The 26,356-nt window shown below is 35.1% G+C and overlaps 1 protein-coding gene, 2 non-coding genes and 2 pseudogenes across 3 annotated transcripts; 1 reads left to right on the forward strand and 4 right to left on the reverse strand.

Annotated features, from left to right (window-relative positions):
* Nucleotides 1-4,232: 4,232 nt before the first annotated feature.
* On the reverse strand, nt 4,233-4,345 carry LOC149513325 (U5 spliceosomal RNA). Its single transcript, XR_016330535.1, has one exon. It is a non-coding gene; the product is annotated as a U5 spliceosomal RNA (small nuclear RNA).
* Nucleotides 4,346-6,258: 1,913 nt separating this feature from the next.
* LOC149513326 (uncharacterized) lies at nt 6,259-7,015 on the reverse strand (annotated as a pseudogene).
* Nucleotides 7,016-8,669: 1,654 nt separating this feature from the next.
* LOC111309820 (putative F-box/LRR-repeat protein 23) lies at nt 8,670-11,230 on the forward strand. The gene is made up of 4 exons (XM_022908822.2): nt 8,670-8,816; nt 9,130-9,214; nt 10,001-10,346; nt 10,641-11,230. The coding sequence occupies exons 2-4, from the start codon at nt 9,130-9,132 to the stop codon at nt 11,119-11,121; spliced, it is 912 nt and encodes a 303-aa protein (XP_022764557.1). The 5' UTR covers nt 8,670-8,816; the 3' UTR covers nt 11,122-11,230.
* Nucleotides 11,231-14,907: 3,677 nt separating this feature from the next.
* Nucleotides 14,908-16,387, reverse strand: LOC111309518 (uncharacterized; annotated as a pseudogene).
* Nucleotides 16,388-18,179: 1,792 nt separating this feature from the next.
* LOC149513327 (U5 spliceosomal RNA) lies at nt 18,180-18,295 on the reverse strand. Its single transcript, XR_016330537.1, has one exon. It is a non-coding gene; the product is annotated as a U5 spliceosomal RNA (small nuclear RNA).
* Between the last annotated feature and the right edge of the window lie 8,061 nt (nt 18,296-26,356).

Genomic DNA, 26,356 nt, shown 5'->3' on the forward strand with positions numbered 1-26,356 from the left:
TCTTTTCATATTCATCTATCATCAAGCAACTTTTTGTGGCTGTCATCCTTGGTGAAAAAACACCCACTTTTTCCATAGCTGGATATACGAGGCACAGATAATGCCAGCTCTCTCCCTAATGAATTTCAACCTAACAGCTTATGGAACCATTCCCACAGATACATCCCTCCAATAATTGACCTATGCTGGCTTCTATCGACCACTGGACTTAGTTTATTAGTAAACTACAAAACTACAGTTAGCTAAATCTACAGTAAGCTTTATTCTCCCCCAGTCAAACCTGTCCCTCGCATTGTGCTCGCCTCGTTTTGTTATCATCGTACCCCACCCTCAAACAGAGCAGCCATTTGTGCTTTACTTATTAAAGCTGGTTGGGATGCGCTTACTTTTGTCTCAGAGATGTGGGATTTGGCTCCTCTAGCTTCTACTTTTATTCACTCTACGATTTCCTTGTGGCTCGTTCTCCTGCCAAGTCGTACACATCTCCATCACTTTTCTCTGATTTTTCTGCTCTCTAATCTCAAATAATTAGCTGTTTATAGCTCTATTCCTTGAGTTTTTCTTCTTTATTGAACTACTGCTTTCCCAAATTAATACTTCTGTACCAGATTCCTGGCTTATTCTATGGTAAAAATGCATTTTGTTAACCAAGTTCTGCAAACTCAGTACCCACCAAAGAAATCATTGTTTATCCTAGTCCACAGGCTACTCCTCCACATTTTTTCAAGTTTTAAGTGCCTGAGAATCCATGGCTTTTCCTCCTTTTGTTAATGAATCACTCCCCAAATCACCCTGATAAAGCAATTTTCCGTCAAGAAAATGCTTTTAGCACGAATATTGGTTCTAGTATGAAATATCAGCTCTCCTTCAGCCTTGTGAATTTGATTTTTCTGGCACATTCTGACCCATCATTCCTTAAAATTGGAATTTGAGGTTAGTTCATTCATGCCTTCAAGGGCACTTTTGTTACTCACATACTCATATCTGAATTTTACCATATTATAAAGAGAAAGAGGATTAGATTCAGACATGGTAAAGCTGTCTTACAAATTAGATTTCTGAATGACTCAAAAGCACCCATCGGATGTAAATTTTAGTTCATAGAAAGCCCACACACAATTAACATTCCATTACATATTAGAACTCTGAATTCCACCTTAATTGTTACATTATAAACCAAAAAAGCTGAAAAAATAAAGACTTAGGTTCATGAGTTCATCTAGTGGATCAAGCAAAAGCAGCCTTATTTCCCAGGAAAACATCAGTAAGTGCGGTCTTTGACTGCAAGGATGCCCTGAGCAATTTCACTCCCTAACCCAAAAAAGAAAAAAAACAAATCAAGAACCATATTGTTATCATCAATTAAACCAGTTTAATCTTTTAATTAACCAACAAAGGGTAATAATTAAAGTTAAAGATCAAACATTACCTCATCCATGCTGATTTTGATATCACACCATTTATTAGATATCAAAAACAATTAAATTCGCTGCTTTTTTTATTGTATATATTCTCAAAAAAAATCATTGCAAAAAAAGTGAGAAAAAGGTTAAGCAATATAAAAAATTTATCATATACTTAAAAAAAATTAATAAATAACTATATTCGATAAATAAAATAACACTTAACAACATTTTCAATCTCTTATAGAATTTAAAAAGTCTATTATCTCTATATAAAACAATAATTTTAAAATTAATTTATATAATAATTTTTATCTTTATTGAGAGTATCAAAATTTGTACATCTTAAATTTTTAACAAAATTAAAAGGTTCATTGATATTCTTTTAAAGAATATTTAAACAAATTAATAATTAAAGATGATAAATAAAATGACACATGAAAGCATTTTAACATCCATTGTGAATTTTAATAATTCCATCACTCGTGTATGAAACTAAAAAAAGTTAGTCATTAATGAAAAAAAATGAAAAAAAAAAGGCCCGACACCACCCCGGCTAAGGCTAGGAGAGAAATTCAGAAGCTGGCTAACTCATGGGCTCACTTCGCAGAGAAATTAGCGAGTCGCTAGACAAGACCCTACGGGACTTTGGCTCTTATACAAAGATTTAATGGCTTACATAATGCCAAAGCCGTCACTATGTAAGGGCGGAGGGCCCCATCTACGTGGTTGTTGAAGTTAAGTCTCCGAGCCGAGCCAACATTCTTGAAGAATACTTGAAAATTTAAAACTAACACGATAAAAATTATATATGATATTAATAAAAGAAATAAAACAATATAATTTAAAAATCATATGAATAAAAAATATAAAAATAATATAATTTAAATTTTTAATAAAAATCATGAATATATTTAATAAAATATACTTTTTATTTTTTTGACACAAATTAAAATATATAATTTTCGTCTAAACTATATCAAATTTATCCGGAAGAAATGTAGCCGAATGCCGATGATGAAGAGGGTTTTTGAAAACCTTGCTCGCGATTAAATTCTGGCAGAAGTTGATGATTGAATGTTTGGCAACAAGAGAATTACATTTGCTCCATAGATTGAAACCTTAGGCTTCAACAAGGTATCCTTGTTTGTTGTTGGCTGAATTTTAAGTATCACTCTAATTTTCTATGCTGTCGTAAAGGTCCAGGGCAACCCACCATGCCCTGTCGAAGAGAAAATCGACAAAATCTTTGCCGGTTTCTCCAAACAAAAACCTCTGCCCTTTGGTATCCACCACAAGCTTCAAGCTCACATTGGTGGTTGCCATGAAAAGTATTATTGTGTATGAAACAAAAGATCATCCATGGCATAACTCCTCCATCACAGGATGAATTCTGCTTTGTTGGTGCATTAACAACGGTCGTAATTTGGCTCAAAACATGGTTGCAGGCAGGACAAATGGGTTTCAAATCATTTGTCACATAATTTCGAAAGTTGGCTTTGTGACCGTAGCTACTCCCATAAAGATTGTTGGATGTTTGATGATTGCATGATTGGAAACAAGACAGGTACATTAGCAGCATAGTTAGAAACCATAAACTTCAAAAGGGTGTCTTGTCAAAATCTGCGGAGTTTATACTATATTGAAAGCAACCAAGGACTAATAGGAGTTAGAATGGCAAAGCAAATATATCACAACTCTACTTTTCTTCATTTGGTCTCAGACAGATAGTGCTGACATGAGCTTCTAAAGATCTCTTTCCACTACTTAATTAGAAGATTGACACATCTCATTAGAACGTATTTAAAAAACTGATAAATAAATAAAAAAAATTAAATGTACATAACAACATTTTAAACCCGCAACTAAATATTCTATTATCAATGTAGAAAATAATAATTTTAAAAATATTAAATATCATAATATTTATCCAGAGTTTTACAATTTGTGATCGAATTTTAAATTTTTAACAAAGTTAAAAAATTAATACATATTTCACTAAAGCATATTAAAAGACATTAATAGATAAAGATGAAAAATAAAATTACGCGTCAAAATATTTTAATCTTATTTTTGTAAAATTTAAAAACACTCATTAGTGTATAAAATAACAATAAAAAAAACAATGTAAAACGTTAGGCCAAAAACAAAAAATAAAATAAAATAATGTAAACCGTATGTTTTATTGGCACTGATGAAAGATAAAAAAAATAAGTAAATAAATAAATAAATATGGCCAGACACCCTCCAGCGAAGGCTACCAGTGACTGCTTACAAAACCATGTGGGATTGGGCGAAAACTCAAAATTCCTTCCCTAATCCTGACCGGTGGCTTCAATATTCAACGATGTGGGATGGAACTTGACGTGGGAAACTAACAGCCATTTTAAACATTTAGGCTGCAAACATTGAAATTACAATGATAGTGAAAAGTTTTTTTCAGCAGAAGATACTACTGGGTAAAATGGTGGAAGTCATGACTAAACATTATTGAATGAAGAAATGGGACTTTTCAGATAACTTTTCTGTGGCAAATAAGACTAACCGTATATTTGGTTCAAAACATGAAGCCAAACCTTGTGCTCTGCCCCTGATTACTTTGAAGATTTAGATTCTGAGTTCCCAAATTTAGCATATACTTTTAGGAAATATTTAAATTTAATTACCTGACAATTTAAAGATTAAAACCCCTGGCGTCAATTTAACTGTTATTTACTAAACTTTAATCACGTTCAATTAGTGACCCTTTTTCACTCGCAAATAGTTTTATAATGTGTAGATTTAAAACTTAAAACACGCAATTTTTTAACTAAGAATTGACGGGCTAATTCACTATTGGAACAGCCCTCCAAAAATTAGCGTATGCCGCTTTTAGCGGCGAGCACACGGTATTCTTTAGTAAAAGGCGAAAGAATAGTTCGCTTTGTGCCCACCGCACGGCTCCGTGCTTTAAAAATGTCTATTTGCGCTTTATTTATGTAAGTCAATTGGGGTGCGCTAGCTGTTTCCTTAGCAATAGGGGATCCTGCTCTTCTCTATCGTCTACTCTTTAAACCTGCAATTCTCCACTTTTATGGTACTATTTTATAAAATACAGTACCTTAAACTCCACAGCATTTCTTCGCTTCTCTCGTTGAAGTATTTCTTCTTGAAACTATCATTTTCATGATGAAACTGTCTGAGATGAAAAGGGTTGTTAAAAACCTTTTGGTTACTTGTGCAAGTGTCATGAACTTATGAAAGAGTTTTGAATCTCACATCGAACATAATAGGAGGGTCATTGGAATATATAAAGATTTCACATCACCTCCGCCTTGTGAGGCATCTTTTGTAAGACAAAATCGTGAGGCCAGGGGCCAGAGCAGATAATACCTCATAAGGATGTGAACCGTGGTGGTCATGCTGATTTGGAAATGTCAGAAGGGTGAATGCCCGAGTCCCGGAGCCGTGCGGATTCAGAGCTTAAGTATCGACCCGTGACAAGTGATATCAAAGTCAGCCCTAAACCGTTCGATCCACGCCAAACACCTCGAGGGAGGTAGGCAGGGTGACCAACCTCCGTGACGAGGGCGTCACGAGGTTGGGTGCGAGAGAATGTCACGGACCTAAGGAAGAGTCTTGAATCCTACATCGAACATAATAGGAGGATCACTGGAGTATATAAGGATTTCACACCACCTCCACCTTGTGAGGCACCTTTTGTAGGACAAAACCGTGAGGCCAGGGGGGGCCAGAGCAGACAATACCTCTCAAGGGTGTGAACCGTGACAGGAAGGCTGATCTGGGACACCGGAAGGGTGAATGCCCGAGTCCCGGAGCCGCGCGGGTTCGAAACTTAAGTCTCGACCCGTGACAAGTGGTATCAAAGCCAGCCCTAAACCGTTCGATCCACACCAAGCATCTCGAGGGAGGTAGGCAGGGTGGCCAGCCTCCGTAACGAAGGCGTCACGAGGTTGAGTGCGAGAGAATGTCACGGACCTAAGGAAGAGTCATGAATCCTACATCGAACATAATAGGAGGGTCATTGGGGTATATAAGGATTTCATACCACCTCCGCCTTGTGAGGCACCTTTTGTAGGACAAAACCGTGAGGCTAGGGGGGCCAGAGCGGACAATACCTCACAAGGGTGTGAACCGTGGTAGGAAGGCTAATCTGGGACGCCGGAAGGATGAATGCCCGGGTCCCGGAGCCGCGCGAGTTCAGAGCTTAAGTCTCGACCCGTGACAAGCCGTGACAGGAAGGCTGATTTGGGACGCCGGAAGGGTGAATGCCCGTGTCCCGGAGCCGCACGGGTGTGGGGCTTAAGTCTCGACCCGTGACAAGTGCTATCAGAGCCAGCCCTAAACCGTTCGATCCACGTCAAGTACCTCGAGGGAGGTAGGCAGGATGGCTAGCCTCCGTGACGAGGGCGTCATAAGGTTGAGTGCGGGAGAATGTCACGGACCTAAGAAAGAGTCATGAATCCTACATCGAACATAATAGGAGTTTAGCATTGCAATTGGAAAAGCTCGGGTGTCCAATTCCAAACCACAATTATTTCAAAACAATATTAATCTAATAATATAATAGATTATAACACTAACAAACAAAAACTTGACAAATTAACACATATAACAACCATATCTCTACAACAAAACAGCAAGCATTTGTAATTTGTAAAGAGACCACCAAATAAAGCAGCAGCAGCAGCAGAAGCAGAAGCAGAAGCAGAAGCATCAAGCATCATGTTCATGATCATTTTGAACAATTCCTTCCGACCTTTTGGATAAGAAATATATCAGTAAGCAGAGACTTAGATTTAGGCCACAAAATGGGATAACGATGCTCACCTTATTCATGGCTATACATCAATCACTAAGTTCCAAAGCCCCCAACTTCTTTATCATACAACTTGTTAAGCATACCAGTTATACTTGAAACAGTTGACAAGGGTGCTTACCACCAGATCATGCATGATCACACAAGTGACAACTCCTTTAATATAGCCACCCTCATTTGCAGCAGATGAAAATGAAGCCTTATTTGGGGGTTTTACAGATGTTGCAGCGCAGGTCATGGCCTCTTTGCAGGAAGGACATGTTGGTGTTGGATCATTTGCAATATAGGTATAACATTTACCATAACTGAAGGACGTATTTTTGTTATTTTTTTCTTTTATTTTTTCGATAAACTATTACTTATATTACTACACCGATAAAAGTTGCCAGTTTTTGATGATTGAATGTTTGGCAACAAGAAAGGAACATTTGCTCCAAGGGTATCCTTGTTTGTTGTAGGCTCAATGTAAGTATCAAGCAAATTTTCAATCCTCTGGCAAAGGTTTCCAAGGCAACCCACCATGCCCTGTTTTGTAAGCAGCCTTTAACAGGACTAACCGGCGATGACGAGAAAAAATCAACAAAATCTTTGCCCTCTGGCCTTTTATATCTACCAGAAGCTTCAACCTCACACTTGTTGTGGAGGTGATGGATGCCATGGAGAGTATCAGTCTGTATGAACTGTTGGAATTTCAGTGGATCCTTGTTCCAGTTACTGCCTTAGTTATATAGAGGTTTTTCTAGCAGATATTAACTTAATAAGAGAATTGGAACGGACAAAATGAACATTCATTGAAGAGACCTCTGACTTTCCACTAATCATCTGTAGTTTGTACTGCCATGTAGCATTAATGGAGTTTCTTTTATTAGGATAATCTTCCACTACAAATCAACCCAATGACTAGAGGTTAGTCGAATCTGTTACTGCAATAGTAATAACTCAAAGGACCTAATCTTGTTTTCTTTTTTTTTTCTCACCAGGTGAAGAAAACTATAGAAGTAGAAATGCAAATGAACCGAACATTAACGAACTTTATTAAGTTTATTTAATTAAAGAACCCTGAAATGTTGCTCTAGATATCATTAACAAATATTATAAATGAATATAAGAAGAATAAAATGATATCCAGTTTTGGAATCCAGCATTTGCCTTGGAAAGATCCTGTTAGAAACTGCCTTCAAAGAAAGTTTTGAGTTGAACAGTTATGAGAATTAGAAAATAAAAAGTACCTAGCCCACAGAAGGGAAATTACAGTGTATCTATTTCGATTGGAACTAGATTTCAGCATTTGATTCTAGTAACACTGAATGTACAATAAAAGTCTGTCGAAAAAAATGATTATCGGTTTCGATGGTATTGCGGTGCTGTACATCCAGGTGAATTTGTCACGGACTTAAAGAAGAGTCTTGAATCTCACATCGAATATAATAGAAGGATCACTGGGGTATAAAAGGGTTCACACTATTTTCGTCTTATGAGGCGCCTTTTGTAGGACAAAACCGTGAGGTCAGGGGCCAGAGCGGACAATACCTCATAAGGATGTGAACCGACAGGGTGGCCAGCCTCCGTGACGAGGGCGTCACGAGATTGAGTGCAGGAGAATGTCACGGACCTAAGGAATAGTCCTGAATCCCACATCGAACATAATAAGAGGATCACAGGGGTATAAAAATGTTCACACTATCTTCGTCTTGTGAGACGTCTTTTGTAGGATAAAATCGTGAGGTCAGAGGGTCAGAGCGGACAATACCTCACAAGAGTGTGAACTGTGGTGGAAGGTTGATCTAGGATGTCAGAAAGGTGAATACCCGAGTCTCGAACCATACGAATTCGAAGCTTAAGTCTCGACCCGTGACAAATTATCATGACATCTAGCTATACATTCACAAAGATGAGGTAAAACAAGGAAGGATAAATTTGCTGAGTAAAATTTTAATATTTTGCAGCTCATTGACAATGATTAAAGTAAAAAGAACATTCAATGAACCACCTGCAACAAAATCATCTTTTGTTTTAAACAAACCAAAGAGAAAGGTGAGAAAACCAGTTTTTGGCCATCCTACTTGGACATTACTATAGTCAAAGGACCCTAGATAGACCTTCAAATGCAGAAGGTATGCAAGTGTTTACCCAACAGATCTTCAAAAGGCATTGGACCATAAAGGGCAAGAAGCTGCACTAAGCTTCAGTATACAATGTGTAAAAGTCTCAACTTCACACCTCAAAACACTCAAAACAATTATAATTGAAATATTAAAAATATTTATTTTTAATAATATATAACATTAAAACATTTAATATTAATATTTTCTAAAATCATTACTTTAATATTTTTACCAAATTGAGAGCACTTTAATGCAGTTGATTGGGCCATAGAAGAATCCGACCCTTCAACCATAGCCGGTATAAAAATGGTCTAGAATCAACTAAACTTAAAAAATTTCCAACATCTATCATCATCATCATCATCATCTGAAGCCAACGGCACCTTGGCCGAACATCACCCTCAAAACACCACAACCTCTACTCACCTTCCGCCAATCCAAACCACCACCATTAACAACCTCAACAGAGAGGAATTTTCCGGTGAAAGGGTACGTTATTTTTCTTTCTCATACAAGGTTTTTTTTAATCATTTCTTTATTTTTTTTTCAATTCTATTAAAAAAAAGCCTGTTGTTTTAGACAAATATGAAAGCCTAATAATTGTAAATAAAATAATAGAGGCATAGAGCATTTATTTAGATAACCAAGTAATTCTTGGTAATAATAGCTTGTTGCTTCACTTTCCCTTGAATTCATCTAAGATTCACTTGAGCTAAATTATGAACTTTTCTTGGATAACTTTAAATTTTAAACATCTTTTCTATATTAATACTAATCGCCTGTACTTATTTTGCAAATTTAGATGGATGGTTTACTTGATAATGAGCTATCATTTGAACATAGCCAACCAAGTGATGCAACAAATGATATTGAGGAAAGGATTGAAGGTATGGAGTTGGAATCTTTTGATGATGCATACCACTTCTATAATTGTTATGCAAATGGTTAGAGATTTGTTATCAGAATTAATATTAGAGCTATGTTATGATGTGGGAATTATTAGACCAAACAAATCATTTCATTCAATTTTTGTTGAGGTTGGCGGTTAACAGAATCTGACATTTGATAAAAGGATGCTTTGGATCATATTGAAAAATATAATCGATTGAATCTTCGGGGAAGAAACGCACAAATAAATTACTCAATATGGTATGGCCTTCTGGAGAAATGTATGTAATACTAAATTTACTAACATGATTTTAAATTGTACGAGTACTGCACCAAAGATATTTAGTTTTTGACCTTAGTTGTATGAATTTGTAGAGATATGCATGCCCTGAGTTCATATATATACATATATATTTTCGAGTTCGAGGTGAGTGCTGGATATAGGTTATGTGCCCAACATGGATTTGTTCAATTTTCCTTTTTTTATAAATATTAGAGAGATTGATCAATTGCAATAAAAAATAAGAACTTGATGATTTTTTAATTAAAGTTCAAATATTTTTTTTACCATTTAGTTTTTTTTTTACTTTTATGTTTCTCTCAATCCAAAGACAGTACTGTTACTATAAGTTAGACTAGTTAATTGTAATACATAATTATAATACATATTATTTAATTGTAAAACCCTGCAATATTACACATTATGGGATAATAATTTTAGATTTAGTTCTTCTGGTTAATTATAAAATTAAACAACTTTCTATTTGTTACTTAACTAAATATAGAACAACAAAGAAATTGGAAGGATATGGAAACAGATTGTTTGATCAATGTGCTTGGAAGAGTGGGCATGGAGTCACTGCTGTTGTATGTACCTTTTGTGTGCAAGTCATGGCATAGAGCCAGCCTTAATCCTATGTGCTGGAAGACTCTGATTTTTCCTAAAATTAAAGATGATCGGTTTGATTTGGATTATACATTTCGAGAAAGATTGATGGATACATATCAAATTAAGAAATTCTCTGTTACCGCATTCATAAAGTCCATAGTGGATCGAAGCCATGGAAATGCTACTACCCTTTTTCTCCCAGAAGGCTGTTCAGAAGAGGCATTGAAGTATGTTGCAGATAAGTAAGTTTTTTATGCTAGATTATGAGTCGATTTTGCAACAATTATTTTTTATTAATTCCTCGAACATTGTTAATCTTCCCTACGAAATTGAACATTCAGTCTATTATTTGGTATCTAATGCACCTAATTTGGATCGAAAATGCTGATGTGCATGGCCATCTAGTATTTTAGCCACGTTAGCATTTTCCATTCAAGATGAATTCATTTGACATCAAATAACAGATTAAGGGCTGGATTTATACGAATAAAAAAGCAAGGATTTACCCAACAATTTTCTCATAATTTCCTTTCCAGGTGTTCTGCCTTAAAACAACTGGGCCTACCTGCCGACATACGCTTTGAGCAGTCACTCGCTATTCAAGAGCTGATAGAGAAGTCCAAGAACTTGGAGTACTTGTTGCTTCGAAGTTTCTTCAATTTGAAGGAGGTCCTTGCCCAGGTCAGCCTCAACTGCCATAACCTTTTGGGGTTAGGTATCTTTAATGCCTTAATTAAGGAAGATGAGGCTATGGCAATTGTCACTTTACTCCCAAAGATTACACACCTGTTTCTTAGAGGTGCACATATGTACCAAGAGAATTTAGTGACAATATTGCAAGGCTGCAAGCAACTTGTCCATTTAGATGTCCGCGACTGCATAGGCTTTGACGAGGATGATGATGAGATATTAAAGTTAGCTTCATTCATCACTAAATTCAAGTGCGAGGGTTCAACACTTTATGACTATGACGACTACCCTTGGCCAGTTGATAATGACACAGACTACTCTGATTAGGCGTAGTTTGGTGCTGTTTGGCTTGAAATATATATATGTAAATACACATGCGTTTGAAAACTGTTGTAAGAAAATGTTGTGTAGAAGTATAGTGTGAGATTTTTAAGTATTTGACATTATTGTAAAAATGATATCAAGACTTTGCCTTCGGTGGCTACCATTGATACAGAGTCTTGTTCCAAGCTCAATTCTGGTATGCTGGTTTCGTAGTCTCAATTTTCTCTCTTTTCTCTTCATGACATTTTCCTGGTGGAGCGTGGAGAAGAATATCTAAAGCTTAAACAGATAAATGGTTCCTTCGCGTTTAAGGACCCTATAGAAAGTGATAGATGCTTTTTTTTTTTTTTTTGCGATATATATGTGTATATATAATTATTGATGGATTTATCAAATTTATGGATAAAAATGGTGTTCATGAAAAATTTTGAGGATGTGGAAGAAAATTTTTTTTCAAATTTTCTTATTATTCAATATTCAGGTGTTCATGGACACCTTACGTGTGCATGTCCATCGTCCCCCGTATAGAATGTTTTAAGTGAAAAAAAAAAAAAAAAAAGGAAACAAATTAAAAGTTGGGTGAATGGCATTTTTTTGAGCTAAAAAGAAATTTCTGCTCTTCCATTTTTAATAAATGCGAGCCATTGAACTTTAATGAAAATGAAAATGAAAATAAAGCAAGAAAAACGTCATAATGAATTCTTTTACCACCACATCATGTTTGCCATTTGCTTGATGCAACATGCAAAAGGAAAAGGATTTCCTAGTACATTCTTTTTCAAGAATCTGAATTTCTATAGGTTCTTGAATAAATGACATTTAACTTTAAAAACAGAAACGGATTACCTGGTATTCAAGTATAGTACCCTCAATAATTCACTCTTTTGGCACCTTTTGAAGTTGTAAGGGTCTTGAACAAAGGATATTTCACTTTTGTTTCATGTTTCCAAGTACCACGAATGGCTTAACCAGACTGCTTTTTTTTCCTTCAAGCTGAAGAAATGAAAGTACTGTCATTTAGACCCAAGATTGAAGTTGAGAAGATTTCAGTTATATAGCTTAAAATGGTCAATAGATTTATTTTGACACCCTTGGTTTAAAATTTGATTTTATGAAATAATTAAGAGAATTCACTATTCGATATCAAATGAAAAGCAAAATCATCTGCAGACAATACAATTAGAAGAACACTGGCAAGATGTTCCATTTCTCAGTTGGATACTCCAAATTTCCAGGTTTAAATTCTTTAAATGTACTAATTTTTTTTTAAGATAGGAAAAAAGTTTGTAAGTACTAAACTTTGAACTTGGTGGATTATAAGTATGATTTGAACTCTGCATCTGAAAGATATCAACTTTTAAATGTAGCTCTTAAATCAACTGAACTAATCCATTGGTTCAATTGTACAAATATTTCAATGTTACTTGAAAGTTTGTTAAAATTGGATTCAAAATGATTAAACCCAGAGTTTACTTATCGAAGTATATATATAAATTAAGGTTTAAGCCTTTTATACTTTGAAACAGGTGCTGGTTTTTCGGCTTCAAAGATGATGGAATCAGTCATTTGGGCTAAACCTATCTGAAACTTGTTTCGTTAATGCTAAATTAAGTGAACAAGGAAGAACAAAACAGCTTATGTTTACTGTCAAGCTTCCATATTAATACTAACCCAAAAATGGTTCCAGGGACATAAGTTCAAAGGCCTACTCTATATATTTTCTGTTTTTTTTTTAAAGTACTGATTGTTGTAGTGAAGTGATGCTATAATAAAGAAATGAATCATGGCTTAATGAATGATAAAAGGATTTACTAGTAAATAGCTTCAGTCTCTAAAACCCAGATAAAGATCAATAAATAATCCTCCATTGATAAACAGAAGGCACATAGCAATTCTCATATGAACTGCTACTTAACAATGAGCATCCCCTGCTATGCCATTTAGGAATCATAAAACTATCTGCAAATCAGAATCAAACAGAAGTTCCTAACGCTCGAAAGCAACTGTAAGACAGCTTTCAACATCTTCTTCTCAAGGAAAACATCAGTTGGCACCGTCTTGGACTGCATCGATGCCTTTAGCAATTTCACACCCCATTGCACACAGCAAGTTTAGAGCTGATGTTAGAAATGAAAGAATGTCATGCTAAAAGAATCACTTTTCCTGCAAACATCTTTGAATTTAACAATGATTAAAATCTACAAAGCCAAATAAATATATTTGAAGTTTTATTGTTTCCTATGTAAGTAAGGCCATCCACGTGATTGATAAGTCCGAGCCGAGCCAACATTCTTACTTAACAGTAGCCGAATACGCATCATTATTACTTAAAAGTAGCCGAATACGCACCATTAGTGTGTCAGTGTTTTGCGGAAGCTAAACCAGGTCTAGTGGTACGGCTTTTGCAAAGTCATTTGCGTCCATATATAGCAGTTGTAGGCTTCGAAAGCCGATGTGGGATTGGGTAAAAGTTGAAAACTCCTTCCCTTGTCCTGACAGGCCGGTGTCTTCCATATATGATGAAAAGGGTTTTTGAAAAAGCCATAATCATCCTCATTTGCAGCAGATGAAGTTGAAACCTTTTTTGGGGATTGGGTTTATAAATGTTGCAGGGATGTTCATGACATTAGAGTGAGTAGGGCAAATAGATGTTGGATCATTTTCATAATAACATCGGCAGTTGGCATTATAAGTACTCAAACACCGGTAAATTCTGCCAGAAGTTGATGATTGAACGTTTGGCGACAAGAGAGTTACATTTGCTCTATAGCTTGAAACTTTAGGTTTCAACTCCCTGTTTGTTGTTGAAACTTTAGGCTTCAACGAGATAGCTTGAAACTTTAAGTATCAGTCAAATTTTCTATGCTGTCGTAAAGGTTTCCAAGGCAACCCACCATGCCCTGTTGGAGAGAACATGTAGAAGAGAAAATCAACAAAATCTTTGCCAGCTTCTGCAAACAAAACCCTCTGCCCTTTGGTATCTACCAGATGCTTCAAGCTCACATTGTTGCTTGCCATGGAAAGTATTATTCTGTGTTAAACAACCAGATCATCCATGATCATGTAAGTAATAACCCCTGACATCCTCCTCCATCACAGGATGAAACCTGCTTTGTTGGTGATTTAACAACGGTCGCGATTTGGGTCATAACATGGTTGGAGGCAGGGCAAATTGGTTAAGAATCATTTGTCACAAAATTTGGACAGTTGGCTTTGTGACCGTAGCTACACCTATTAAGGTTGTTGGACGTTTGATGATTGCATGTTTGGAAACAAGACAGGTACATTAGAAGCATAATTAGAACCATTGGCTTCAAAAGGGTGTCTAGTCAAATTTTGCGGAGTTTCAAACTTATTGAAAGCAACCAAGGACTATCAGTAGTTAGAATGGCAAAGCAAATATATCCCACCTCTACTTTTCTTCATTTGGTCTCAGACAGAGAGAGCTGCCATGAGTTGCAAGGGATATCTTTCCATTACTTGATAGAGCTGACATGAGTTAAAAGGGAACTCTTCACATATTTTTCTTAGACCATAGATTAAAGCTTAAAAATTAATGTTGAAAGGCTTCAAAGATGATTAGCCAGTCATTAATTCAGGGCGTTGTATTTTTTAATTAGCTAAATGAATGCTCAAATTAATGAACACTAAAGATAATAAAATTGTTCACAAGTTAACATAAGAAAAAGTACAATACAAGTCTATATGAAATGCTACAACTTTGAACTTTGAGCATAAACCGACAAGTATCTACTCCTACACTAAGACTCTTATTGTCTGCAAATCTAAATCAACCAGCATTTCCTGAATCATAGATGCAAGTGACATGGAGTAGACAGAATCACTTGGTGACTTTCTTCCCAAGGAACACTTCAGTAAGCACAGTCCTGGTGTCACGGGTCGAGACTCAAGCTCCGAACCCGCGCGGCTCCGGGACCCGGGCATTCACCCTTCCGACGTCTCGGATCAGCCTGACCGCCACGGTTCACACCCTTGTGAGGTATTGTCCGCTCTGGCCCCCGTGGCCTCACGGTTTTGTCCTACAAAAGGCGCCTCACAAGGCGGAGATGGTGTGAACCCTTTTATACCCCAGGGACCTTCCTATTATGTTCGATGTGGGATTCAGGACTCCCCCTTAGGTCCGTGACATTCTCCCGCACCCAACCTCGTGACGCCCTCGTCACGGAGGCCGGCCACCCTGCCTACCTCCCTCGAGGCGCTCGGCGTGGATCGAACGGTTTAGGGCTGGCTCTGATACCACTTGTCACGGGTCGAGACTCAAGCTCCGAACCCGCGCGGCTCCGGGACCCGGGCATTCACCCTTCCGACGTCTCGGATCAGCCTGACCGCCACGGTTCACACCCTTGTGAGGTATTGTCCGCTCTGGCCCCCGTGGCCTAACGGTTTTGTCCTACAAAAGGCGCCTCACAAGGCGGAGATGGTGTGAACCCTTTTATACCCCAGGGACCTTCCTATTATGTTCGATGTGGGATTCAGGACTCCCCCTTAGGTCCGTGACACCTGGACTGCATCGATGCCCTCAGCAATTTCACTCCCTATTGCACAAAGCAAGTTTAAACCAACGTTATTAAGAAAAGAAATAGTCTCACACTTGAAATTTAATAGCTAGAGGAAAGGGATGTTTGACCTCATCCATTCCCATATCAATGACTCTCTCTTCAAGAACCCCTACATCCTTGACATTGAACCTGTTGAGCAAAGTGATACTAGAAATAGTTGACATAGGCCTCACCACCAGATCATCCATGATCATAAAAGTAACAACTCCCTTCACGTAACCTCCCTCACCCGAGGACGAGGCCTTGTTTGTCGGATTAACAAAAGTTACGTTTTGGTTCATAACATTGTCGCAAGAAGGACAAGTAGATTTTGGATCGTTTGCCACATACATGCGACAGTTGGTATTGCGACACCTATAAAGGCCGTTGGATGTTGATGATTGCATGTTGATGTTAGGCAACAAAAGAAGTACACGAGCAGCAAAGTTAGAAACTAAAGGTTTCAAAAGGGTGTCTTTGTTTGCTGGTGACTGCATATAGGTATCATCCAAATTTTCAATGCTGCCATAAAGATTTCCAAGGCACCCCACCATTCCTTGTTTAGTAAGAAGCCTTATGACAGTGCCAACAGGCTATGACAGCATGTTGAAGAGAAAATCAACAAAGTCTTTGCCAGCTTCTGCAAACAGAACTCTTTGGGATTTTTGGTCTATCAGAAGCTTCGAGGTAACTCTGGCAGCAGCCATGACAGAAACACTATTGTAAAAAACTGGGTTTTTGAGAGTTTTTCAATACAGTTACTGACTTGACATAATGCAGAATCTATGGCTTATATAGAGGTTCATTGGCAGTAATCAAGGGCCATAGAGAATTGGAATGGCCACAGTATATAAAGATAAAATTTTTTCTTTTTTATTTTCAAGGAAACTTAGGACTTCCCAATAATAATCTATTTATAACTGGTTTTCAACACAATGAATCTGGCATGAGATCACAGCCCCCAATTAGTACACTTTGGAAATCTGTACCATCTGCCTATCATTCTTTTTGTCCTTCAATGTTCAAAAATCAAAACCTGGAACAGATAACTAAAACACAACTTGCAGTTTGAAGTAATTTGCTTGATGAATGGTCAATTTGTACTAGAATTTAGACCCTGCTTTATTTATGTTGAACTCCAAATATCAACCATAAAAGCATATTATTTAATTTGCATAAGTTCTTCGGACTATGAATTTTCAATGGGAATTTTTTCAATATTATACCAAATTCTTATTATAGTATTTACATTTCTTAAAAATGATTTCTTAGATAATGCATTAATGTTTCATGCCATACCACTTATTAGACATTAAAAACAATTAAATTTAATACTTGTTTTTTTTTTTAAATTCCCAAAATAATTTACTATAAAACATGTAAAAAACTCAGCTCTCTGTTTATTTGAGTAAAAAGTTAAATAATATAAAAAAAATATGCCGTAAATGAAAATTTTAAATACAATAAATGATATTAGAAGATTGACACATCTCATTAGAATGTATTTAAAAAATCGATAAAAAAATAAAAAAATTAAATGCACATAACAATATTTTAAACCCGAAACTAAATACTCTATTATTAATGTAAAAAAAAAAAACTCTAAAAATATTAAATATCATAGTTTTTATCCAGAGTTCGTACAATTTGTGATCGAATCTTAAATTTTTAACAAAGTTAAAAAATTAATATATATTTCACTAAAGCATATTGAAAGAAATTAATAGATAAAGATGATAAATGAAATTACGCATAAAAATATTTTAATCTTATTTTTGTAAAATTTAAAAACACTCATTAGTGTATAAAACAATAATTAAAAAAAAAAACAAATGAAAACGTTAGGCCAAAAACAAAAAATAAAATAAAATAATTTAAACCTTATGTTTTATTGGCACTTAAATAAACAAAAATGGCCAGACACACTCCGGCGATGGCTACGAGTGACTGCTTACAAAGCCATGTGGCGTTGGGCAAAACTCAAAATTCCTTCCCTAATCCTGACCGGTGGCTTCAATATTCAACGATGTGGGATGGAAGTTGACGTGGGAAACTAACAGCCATTTTAAAAATTTAGGCTGCAACATTGAAATTACAATGATAGTGAAAAGTTTTTTTCAGCAGGAGATATTACTGGGTAAAATGGTGGAAGTCATGACTAAACATTATTGAATGAAGAAATGGGACTTTCCAGAGAATTTTTCTGTGGCAGTTATCAAGGAGTAAAGATCCATTGCAAATAAGACTACTTTATATTTCGTTCATAATATGAGTCCAACCTAGTATTCTGCCCCTATTAAATTTTAAATTTACATGAACATTAGATAAAGATAAAGATTAAACAACTCTTTTAATTTATCAAATTTTCTATTAAATTCCATTATATTTTAGAATCTTAATTTTAGAGAAAATCTTTTCCCTCCTTGCAACATTAAAATAACATTAAAATTTAAGCCTTAAAATTAATTTTACAAACAAATTTATACTCAGAATTGATGGGCTAACTCATAATTGAATCAGCCCTCCAAAAATTAGCGTATGCCGCTTTTGGCGGCGAACACACGGTATTCTTTAGTAAAAGGCGAAAGAATAGTTCGCTCTGTGCCCACCGCACGGCTCCGTGAGTCTAACCCTTTCATCTCCGCTTTATTTATTGAAGTCAATTGGGTTGCGCTTGCTGTTTACTTTGAAGTATGGGATTCTGCTCCTCTATCTTCTACTCTTAAAACCTGCAACTCTCCACTTTTGTGGTACTATTTTACAAAATACAGTATCTTAAACTCTACAGCATTGCTTCCCTTCCCTCATTGAAGTATTTCTTCTTGAAACTATCATTTTCATGATGAAACTGTATATGATGAAAAGGGTTGTTGAAAGCCTTTTGGTTGGCTTGTGCAAGCTCTTTACATATACCAAGTTTAGCACTGCAATTGGAAAAGGTCGAGTTGTCCAATTCCAAACCACAATTATTTCAAAACAATATTAATATGATAATATAATAGATTATAACACTAACAAAAAAAAACTTGACCAATCAACATATTTAACAACCATGTCTCTACATCAAAATAGCAAGCACTTGTAATTTGTAAAGAGACTACCAATTAAAGCAGCAGCAGCAGAAGCATCAAGCATTTGGAACAACTGCAGCAATGCCTTTTGGGTAAGGAATACGTCAGTAAGCACAGACTTAGACTGCCGCAATGCCTTAAGTAATTCCACACCCTGAAACAAAATCCAAACCAAAGCAATGAAAGAAGGGTTAAAGATTTAGGCCACAAAATGGGATAACGATGCTCGCATCATTCATGGCTACATCAATCACTCTCTTTCAAAGCCCCAACCTCTTTATCATTCAACTTGTTAAGCTTAGCAGTTATACTTGAAATAGTTGACAAGGGGGCTTACCACCAGATCATCCATGATCATATAAGTGACAACTCCTTTAATATAGCCACCCTCATTTGCAGCAAATGAAGCTGAAAACCTTTTCTGGGGGGGTTTACAGATGTTGCAGCGCAGGTGATGGCCTCTTTGCAGGAACATTTGACATAACAGTTGACAAGGGCAGGTTGATGTTGGATCATTTGCAATATAGGTATAACATTTGACATGACTGAAGGATGTATTTTTGTTATTTTTTTCGTTTTTTTTTTTGGATAAACTGTTACTTGTATTACTGAACCGATAAAAGTTGCCAGTTTTTTATGATAGAATGTTTGGCAACAAGAGAGGAACATTTACTCCATGGGTATCCTTGTTTGTTGTAGGCTCAATGTAAGTATCAAGCATATTTTCAATGCTCTGGCAAAGGTTTCCATGGCAACCCACCATGCCCTGTTTTGTAAGCAGCCTTTAACAATGCTAACCGGCAATGACAACAGAAAATCAACAAAATCTTTACCCTCTGGCCTTTTATATCAACCAGAAGCTTCAACCTCACACTTGTTGTGGAGGTGATGGATGCCATGGATAGTAACAGTCTATATGAACTGCAGGAATTTCAGTGGATCCTCGTTCCAGTTACTGCCTTACTTATATAGAGGTTTTTCCAGCAGATATTAACTTAATAAGAGAATTGGAATGGACAAAATGAACATTCACTGAAGATACTTCTGACTTTCTAGTAGTCCGTCTATAGTTTGTACTGCCATATAGCATTAATGGAGTTTCTTTTATTAGGATAATCTTCCACTACAAATCAACCCAATGACTAAAGATTAGTCGAATCTGTTACTGCAAAGGTAATAACTCAAAGGACCTAATCTTGTTCTCTTTTTTTTTTCCCACCAGGTCAAGAAAATTATAAAATTAGAGATGTAAATGAATCAGACATTAACGAACTTTATTAAGTTCATTTAATTAAAGAACCCTGAAATGTTGCTCTAGATAACATTAACAAATATTATAAATGACTATAAGAAGAAGAAAATGACATCCAGTTTTGTAATCCAGCATTTGCCTTGGAAAGATCCTGTTAGAAACTGCCTTCAAAGAAAGTTTTGAATTGAACAGTTATGAGAATTAGAAAAATAAAAAGTACCAAGCCCACAGAAGGGAAATTACAGTGTATCTATTTCGATTGGAACTAGATTTCAGCATTTGATTCTAATAACACTGAATATACAATAAAAGTCTGTCGAAACAAATGATTATCGGTTTCGATGGTATTGTGGTGCTATGCAACCAGGTGAATTGCCAATCCATCTTTTCCAAAAAACCAGTTCTCTGCAAAGTGCAAACATCATAGATATTGTGAAACAAGCTATACATTCACAAAGATGAGGGTAAAACAAGGAAGGGTAAATTTGCTGAGTAAAATTTTCAATATTTTGCAGCTCATTGTACAATGATTAAAGTAAAAAGTGTTATGAAAATGCGGTTCAACCCCATGTAATTGGTTTTAGACCAATCAAAGGCCATGGGCTTTGGTCTTTTTTTTTACATAGAGCTCTAGCTACTTAATAAAAAGAGGTGAAGTTGTTTTAAGGTAGTATCCCAAACCAAGAAGAGAAAGAAGAAAAGCTGGGAAAAAAGAAGAAGAAAGAGTTGGTTGAACGAAAGTTGATTTGTGGTCCGATTGAGCTGAAACTTTGTCAACAGGTTTATAATTCAGAGTTCTATATTCTCAACGGTGAAGATCGGGTTTGAAACTCTATAGGAACAAATCCATGATGTATTTGTTGAGTCACCTATTTAGAGAAACTTCTCCAATTATCTCTCTAGTTGTTGATTAGCTCTAGTTTTAGCTAGAAAAGAACTTTGTATATCCATTATTTGATAGTAGAGATTTTTCTGGTGATCTATAGTTTTTTCCTATACACTGGAGGATTTTTCACATAAATCTTGGTGTGTTTTGTTTTTCATCATTGTTGATTATTGATTGTTGTCTATTATTGTGGGTTTATTGGGATATATTACTTACGCGTTGTTGTATTTATTGCTTCAGGCCCAACAAGTGTTTTCAGAGCAAAGGTTGTTTTGGAACATCAATACAGAAGTAACCCAAGACAAAAGTAAATTCCGTTAGAGATAATGGAGGGTGATACAAGTTTCATGATAAAATTAATAGCATCAAATTATTCAATTTGAAAACCTATGATGAAAGATCATTTATACTGCAAAGATTTATATGAGCTAGTATTGGATGATTCGGCTAAACCAGCAGATATGAAATATGAAAGCTGAAAGAAGTTAGGCAGAAAGAAGCTAGCTACAATCAAAAAATGAGTTGATATCAGTATGTTCCATTATGTAGTGTAAGAGACAAATGCCCACATTTTTTGAAAAAAATTGATAGCATTGTATGAAAGAAAAAGGTAATGAATAAAGTTATGCTTGTTAAAAAGCTTACAACTCTACAATACAGGGATGGATGATCGATTACAAAACACTTGAGTAATTTTCAAGATATATTTAATCGGATAACTACTATAAAGCTTAAGATGAATGATGAAATGAAGGCATTATTTCTTTTAAGTTTATTGCCAAACAACTGAAATGCTCTAGTTGTGACTGTTCTCAATTCAGCTCCTGATTATAATGTGACATTGGAAATGGTAAAAGATAATATGCTTAATGAAGAAGCAAGGTAAAAAGATGTAGACCCAGAGAATCAAACTCTGATCACAGAGAACAAAGGTAGAAACATTGTTAGAGGTCAGAACTCAAAAGATCGTAGTAAGTATAAACATAAATCCAAGTCCAGAGATAAAAAAAAAAGTATTTTCATTATCGTAAGGCAAGTCATATAAAACGACATTGTAAAATCTTGAAGCAAGAGCAAAAAGATGAGAAAGATAAAAGTTCAGATGATGACAATATTGCAATAGTGAATTCAAATAGTGATTCAATTACTATGATTTGTACATATGGTGATTGTAATCATATTGGTGATCCTAGCATTAAGTGGATAGTTGACATAAGAGCGACATATCATTATGTTCCTAAAAGAGAGTTGTTTACAACTTACAAAGTAAGAGACTTTGGTTGTAACAAGATTAGAAACAAGAGTGTGTCATAAATTGTTAGGATTTGTGATATTATTGTACAAACTATTACAAGCTGCATGTTGACTTTGAAGGATGTCAGACACATTTCAAATATGAGAATGAACTTGCTTGCTATTAATATCTTTGATAAGGAGGGATATGAGAGTCGACAAAAGAATGGGTAGTGAAAGCTTCTCAAATGATCTATGATAGTTGCAAGGAAAAAATTATGCTACACAATGTATAAGACATGAATGCAATTAAATAGTAACCAAATAAATGCTATTGAAGATGATACTTTAGCAAACTTGTGGCACAAGAGGCTGGCACACATTAGTGAGAAAGGGTTACAAGTTTTGGCAATATAGTCTCTCATTATCTTAACCAAAGGTTTGTCTCTCGATTCATGTGATTATTATTTATTTGGTAAGCATCATAGAGTTTTTTTCATAAAAATTCTCAGAGAAAAGAAAATATATTAAAATTAATTTATGTTGACATATGTGGTCTTATTGAGGTTGAGTCATTAGATAGTAGTAGTATTTTGTTACTTTTATTTATGATGCTTCACGTAAAACTTGGATGTATATGTTGACAAACAAAAGCCAAGTATTACAGTATTTTTAAAAATTTTATACCATAGTGGAAAGGATGACAGGATCGTTCTTAAAGTATATTCGAACTGATAATGGTGAAGAATATATATCCAAAGACTTTAAAGAGTACTGTTCAAAGTATGGGATCAGGCATGAGATGATAAAACTTAGAACACTATAGCATAATGGTGTAGTTGAAAGAATGAATTACACCATTGTGAAAAAAGTCAGATGTATGTTGAGGATGATAAAATTATCAAAATCATTTTGAGGTGAAGCAGTCAACACAGCTTATTATTTGCTTAACAGATCACCATCAGTTTCTTTGAGCTTTGACATTCTAGAAAGAGTGTGGACAGGGAAAGATGCTTCATACTTTCATTTGAAAGTTTTCAAGTGTAAAGCATTCATGCATGTGCTGAAAGAACAAAAGTCAAAGCTTGACAGTAAAGCCATACAGTGTATAATTGTAGGATATGATGATGAGAAATTTGGCTATAGGGTATGGGATCTAGTGAAGAGAAAGACAATTAGAAATAGAGATATAGTCTTTCATGAAAAAGAAACCATAGCAGACTTTGAGAAAAATAAGAAGATTACATAGGTTACTATTGAGTATAATATTTTAACACAAACAAAGGTTCCATAGGAAAGAGCCACAGATAGTGAAAATGAACAAGAAATAGAACTTAAGAATATGAATGAGCCAGTCACAGTTAGTGATGAATCAAATGCAATCAGTTTTAAGCAGAGAGAACAATCATCTCTACCTAAGAGTGTTGAGCAAGGGGAACTACCTTCAGCATCAGGTGATATATAATCTCAGCCAAGGAAATATACTAGAGAACGTAGGCTATCTACCAAGTATCTAAGTTCAAATTTTATTTTAGTTACCAATAAGGGGGAGCCAAAGAGCTTTCAAGATGTGTAAACTCTTCCGAATAAAGAGCACTGGTTAAAAGTAATAAAAAAAGAGATTGAGTCATTGTGAAAAAATGGTATTTATGATCTTGTTAAACTTTTAAAAGGAAAGAGGCCATTAAAAAATAAATTGGTGTTCAAGTTGAAAAAAGATGGTGATAAGCTAATGAGGTACAAAGCTCGATTGGTGGTGAAAGATTTTTCTCAGAAACCAGGCATCGATTTTGATAAGATCTTCTCTCCTGTTATGAAGATGAGTTCCATTCAAGTGGTACTGAGATTAGCAGCTTGTTTGAATCTTAAGTTTGAGCAACTTGATGTTAAAACTGCATTCTAGCATGGTGACTTGCAAAAAGACATTTATATGAATCACCCTAAGGGTTTTGAAGTCAAAAGGAAAGAGCACTTAGTTTGCAAATTGAAAAAAAAGCTTGTATGGCTTGAAACAAGCTTTACGATAATGGTACAAGAAGTTTGATTCTTTTATGGTGAGTCACAACTATAAAAAAATGACAGCGGATCCTTATGTGTATGTTAAAAAAAATTTTGATAGTAACTTCATTATTCTTTTATTATATGTTGATGATATGTTGATTATGAGACAAAATGCTAGTATGATTTGTAGGTTGAAAGAACAATTATCTAAGTATTTTGACATGAAAGATTTAGGTCCAATAAAACAGATTCTCGATATGGACATTATCCGGGATAGAAAAGTTAAAAAGTTATGGTTGTCATAGAAAAGTTATGTTGAACGAGTGCTTAATAGATTCAACATGCAATATGCTAAATTAGTTAGCAATCCACTTACAACCATTTTCATCTGAGTAAGAAATCTTGTTTAATATCTAAGGAAAAGCAACTAGCTATGTCCAATATTTATTATTTTTCTGTAGTCGATTCTTTAATGTATCTTATGGTTTGTACATGACCTGACATTGCTCATGTAGTTGATGTGGTGAGCAAATTTCTTTCTAATCCAGAAAAAATTCATTAAGAAGTAGTGAAATGAATTTTTAGATATTTGAGAGGCACCTAAAAAATGTGCTTGAGTTATGGAGTTTTACAATCAGTTGTAAAAGAGTTTATTGATGCTAATATGATAGGTGATCTTGATAGTAAGAAATTTACTTCATGGTATTTGTTCACTTTTGTAGAAGGAGCTATGTCTTAGCAGTCTAAGTTGCAGAAATGTGTTGCTTTGTCAACTACAAAGGTTAAGTATATTGCAGCAATTGAAGTAGGTAAAGAAATGCTTTGAATGAAATATTTTCTTCTTAAATTGAGGTTGAATCAGAAAGAGTATGTGGTATTTTGTGATAGCCAGAATGCTTTAAATTTGAGTAAGAATGTCATGTACCATACTAGAATGAGCACATTAATGTTAGATATCACTGATTATGTTAAGTGATTGAGGAACAATAAATGCTATTGAAGAAAGTCCATACTGATGAAAATATAATAAATATGTTGACTAAGATACTTCCCACAGAGAAGCTTGAACTCTATAGTAACTTGGCTGAAATGAGTTCTTTAGTCAAGGTAAGTTCTAAATAAAACTGCTATGGTAATTAATCTCTTCCTAATGGGGTTGGAAGGGGAGATTGTTAGGAAAATGGGATCCAGTCCCATGTAATTGGTTTTGGACCAATCAAAGGCCATAGGTCTTAGTCTTTATTTTTACACAGAGCCCTAGCTACTTAATAAAAAGAAGTGGGGTTGTTTTAAAGTGGTGTCGTAAACCAAGAAGAGAAAAAAAAAAAGCCAGAAAAAATAAAAAGAGAAAAAAAAAGGAAGAGTTGGTTAAACGAAAGTCGATCCGTGGTCTGATTGAGCTAAAATTTGATCAGTAGGTTTATGATTCAGAGTTTTACATTCTGAACAGTAAAGATCGAGTTTGAAGCCCTCTAGAAACAAATTTATGGTGTATTTATTGAGTCACCTACTTGGAGAGATTTCTTCAATTGTCTCTCTAGTTGTTGATTATCTCTAATTTTAGCTAAAAAAGAACTTTGTATATTCATTATTTGATAGTGGAGATTTTTCTGATGATCCGTGATTTTTCTCTCTATACTTGAAAGTTTTTCACGTAAATCTTGATGTGCTTTTATTTTTCTTGCATTTTTTATTATTTATTTATGTGAGTTTATTACAATATATTACTTATGTATTATTGTATTTATTGTTTTAGGTCCAACAAAAAAAAACATTCAATGAACCACCTGCAACAAAATCATCTTTTCTTTTTTTTTAAAACCAAAGAGAAAGGTAAGAAAACCAGTTTTTGGCCATCCTACTTGGACATTACTATAGTCAAAGGACCCTAGATAGACCTTCAAATGCAGAAGGTATGCAAGTGTTTACCCAACAGATCTTCAAAAGGCATTGGACCATAAAAGGCAAGAAGCTGCACTAAGCTTCAGTATACAATGTGTAAAAGTCTCAACTTCACACCTCAAAACACTCAAAACAATTATAATTGAAATATTAAAAATATTTATTTTTAATAATATATAACATTAAAACATTTAATATTAATATTTTCTAAAATCATTACTTTAATATTTTTAAAAAGGCAAACCAAATTGAGAACACTTTAATGCAGTTGATTGGGCCATAGAAGAATTCGATCCTTCAACCATAGCCGGTATAAAAATGGTCTTGAATCGAC

This window comes from Durio zibethinus, chromosome 19 (assembly GCF_047325235.1).
Source record: "Durio zibethinus cultivar Kanyao isolate XHJ-2024 chromosome 19, ASM4732523v1, whole genome shotgun sequence".
Taxonomy (NCBI): Eukaryota; Viridiplantae; Streptophyta; class Magnoliopsida; order Malvales; family Malvaceae; genus Durio; species Durio zibethinus.

Excerpts from the sequence above, each read along its gene's own strand:
- LOC111309820 (XM_022908822.2), top strand. The coding sequence starts at position 9,130 with ATGGATGGTTTACTTGATAATGAGCTATCATTTGAACATAGCCAACCA. Across the intron at positions 9,215-10,000 it reads TATTGAGGAAAGGATTGAAG|AACAACAAAGAAATTGGAAG; the intron begins GTATGGAGTTGG and ends AACTAAATATAG. Across the intron at positions 10,347-10,640 it reads TTGAAGTATGTTGCAGATAA|GTGTTCTGCCTTAAAACAAC; the intron begins GTAAGTTTTTTA and ends TTTCCTTTCCAG.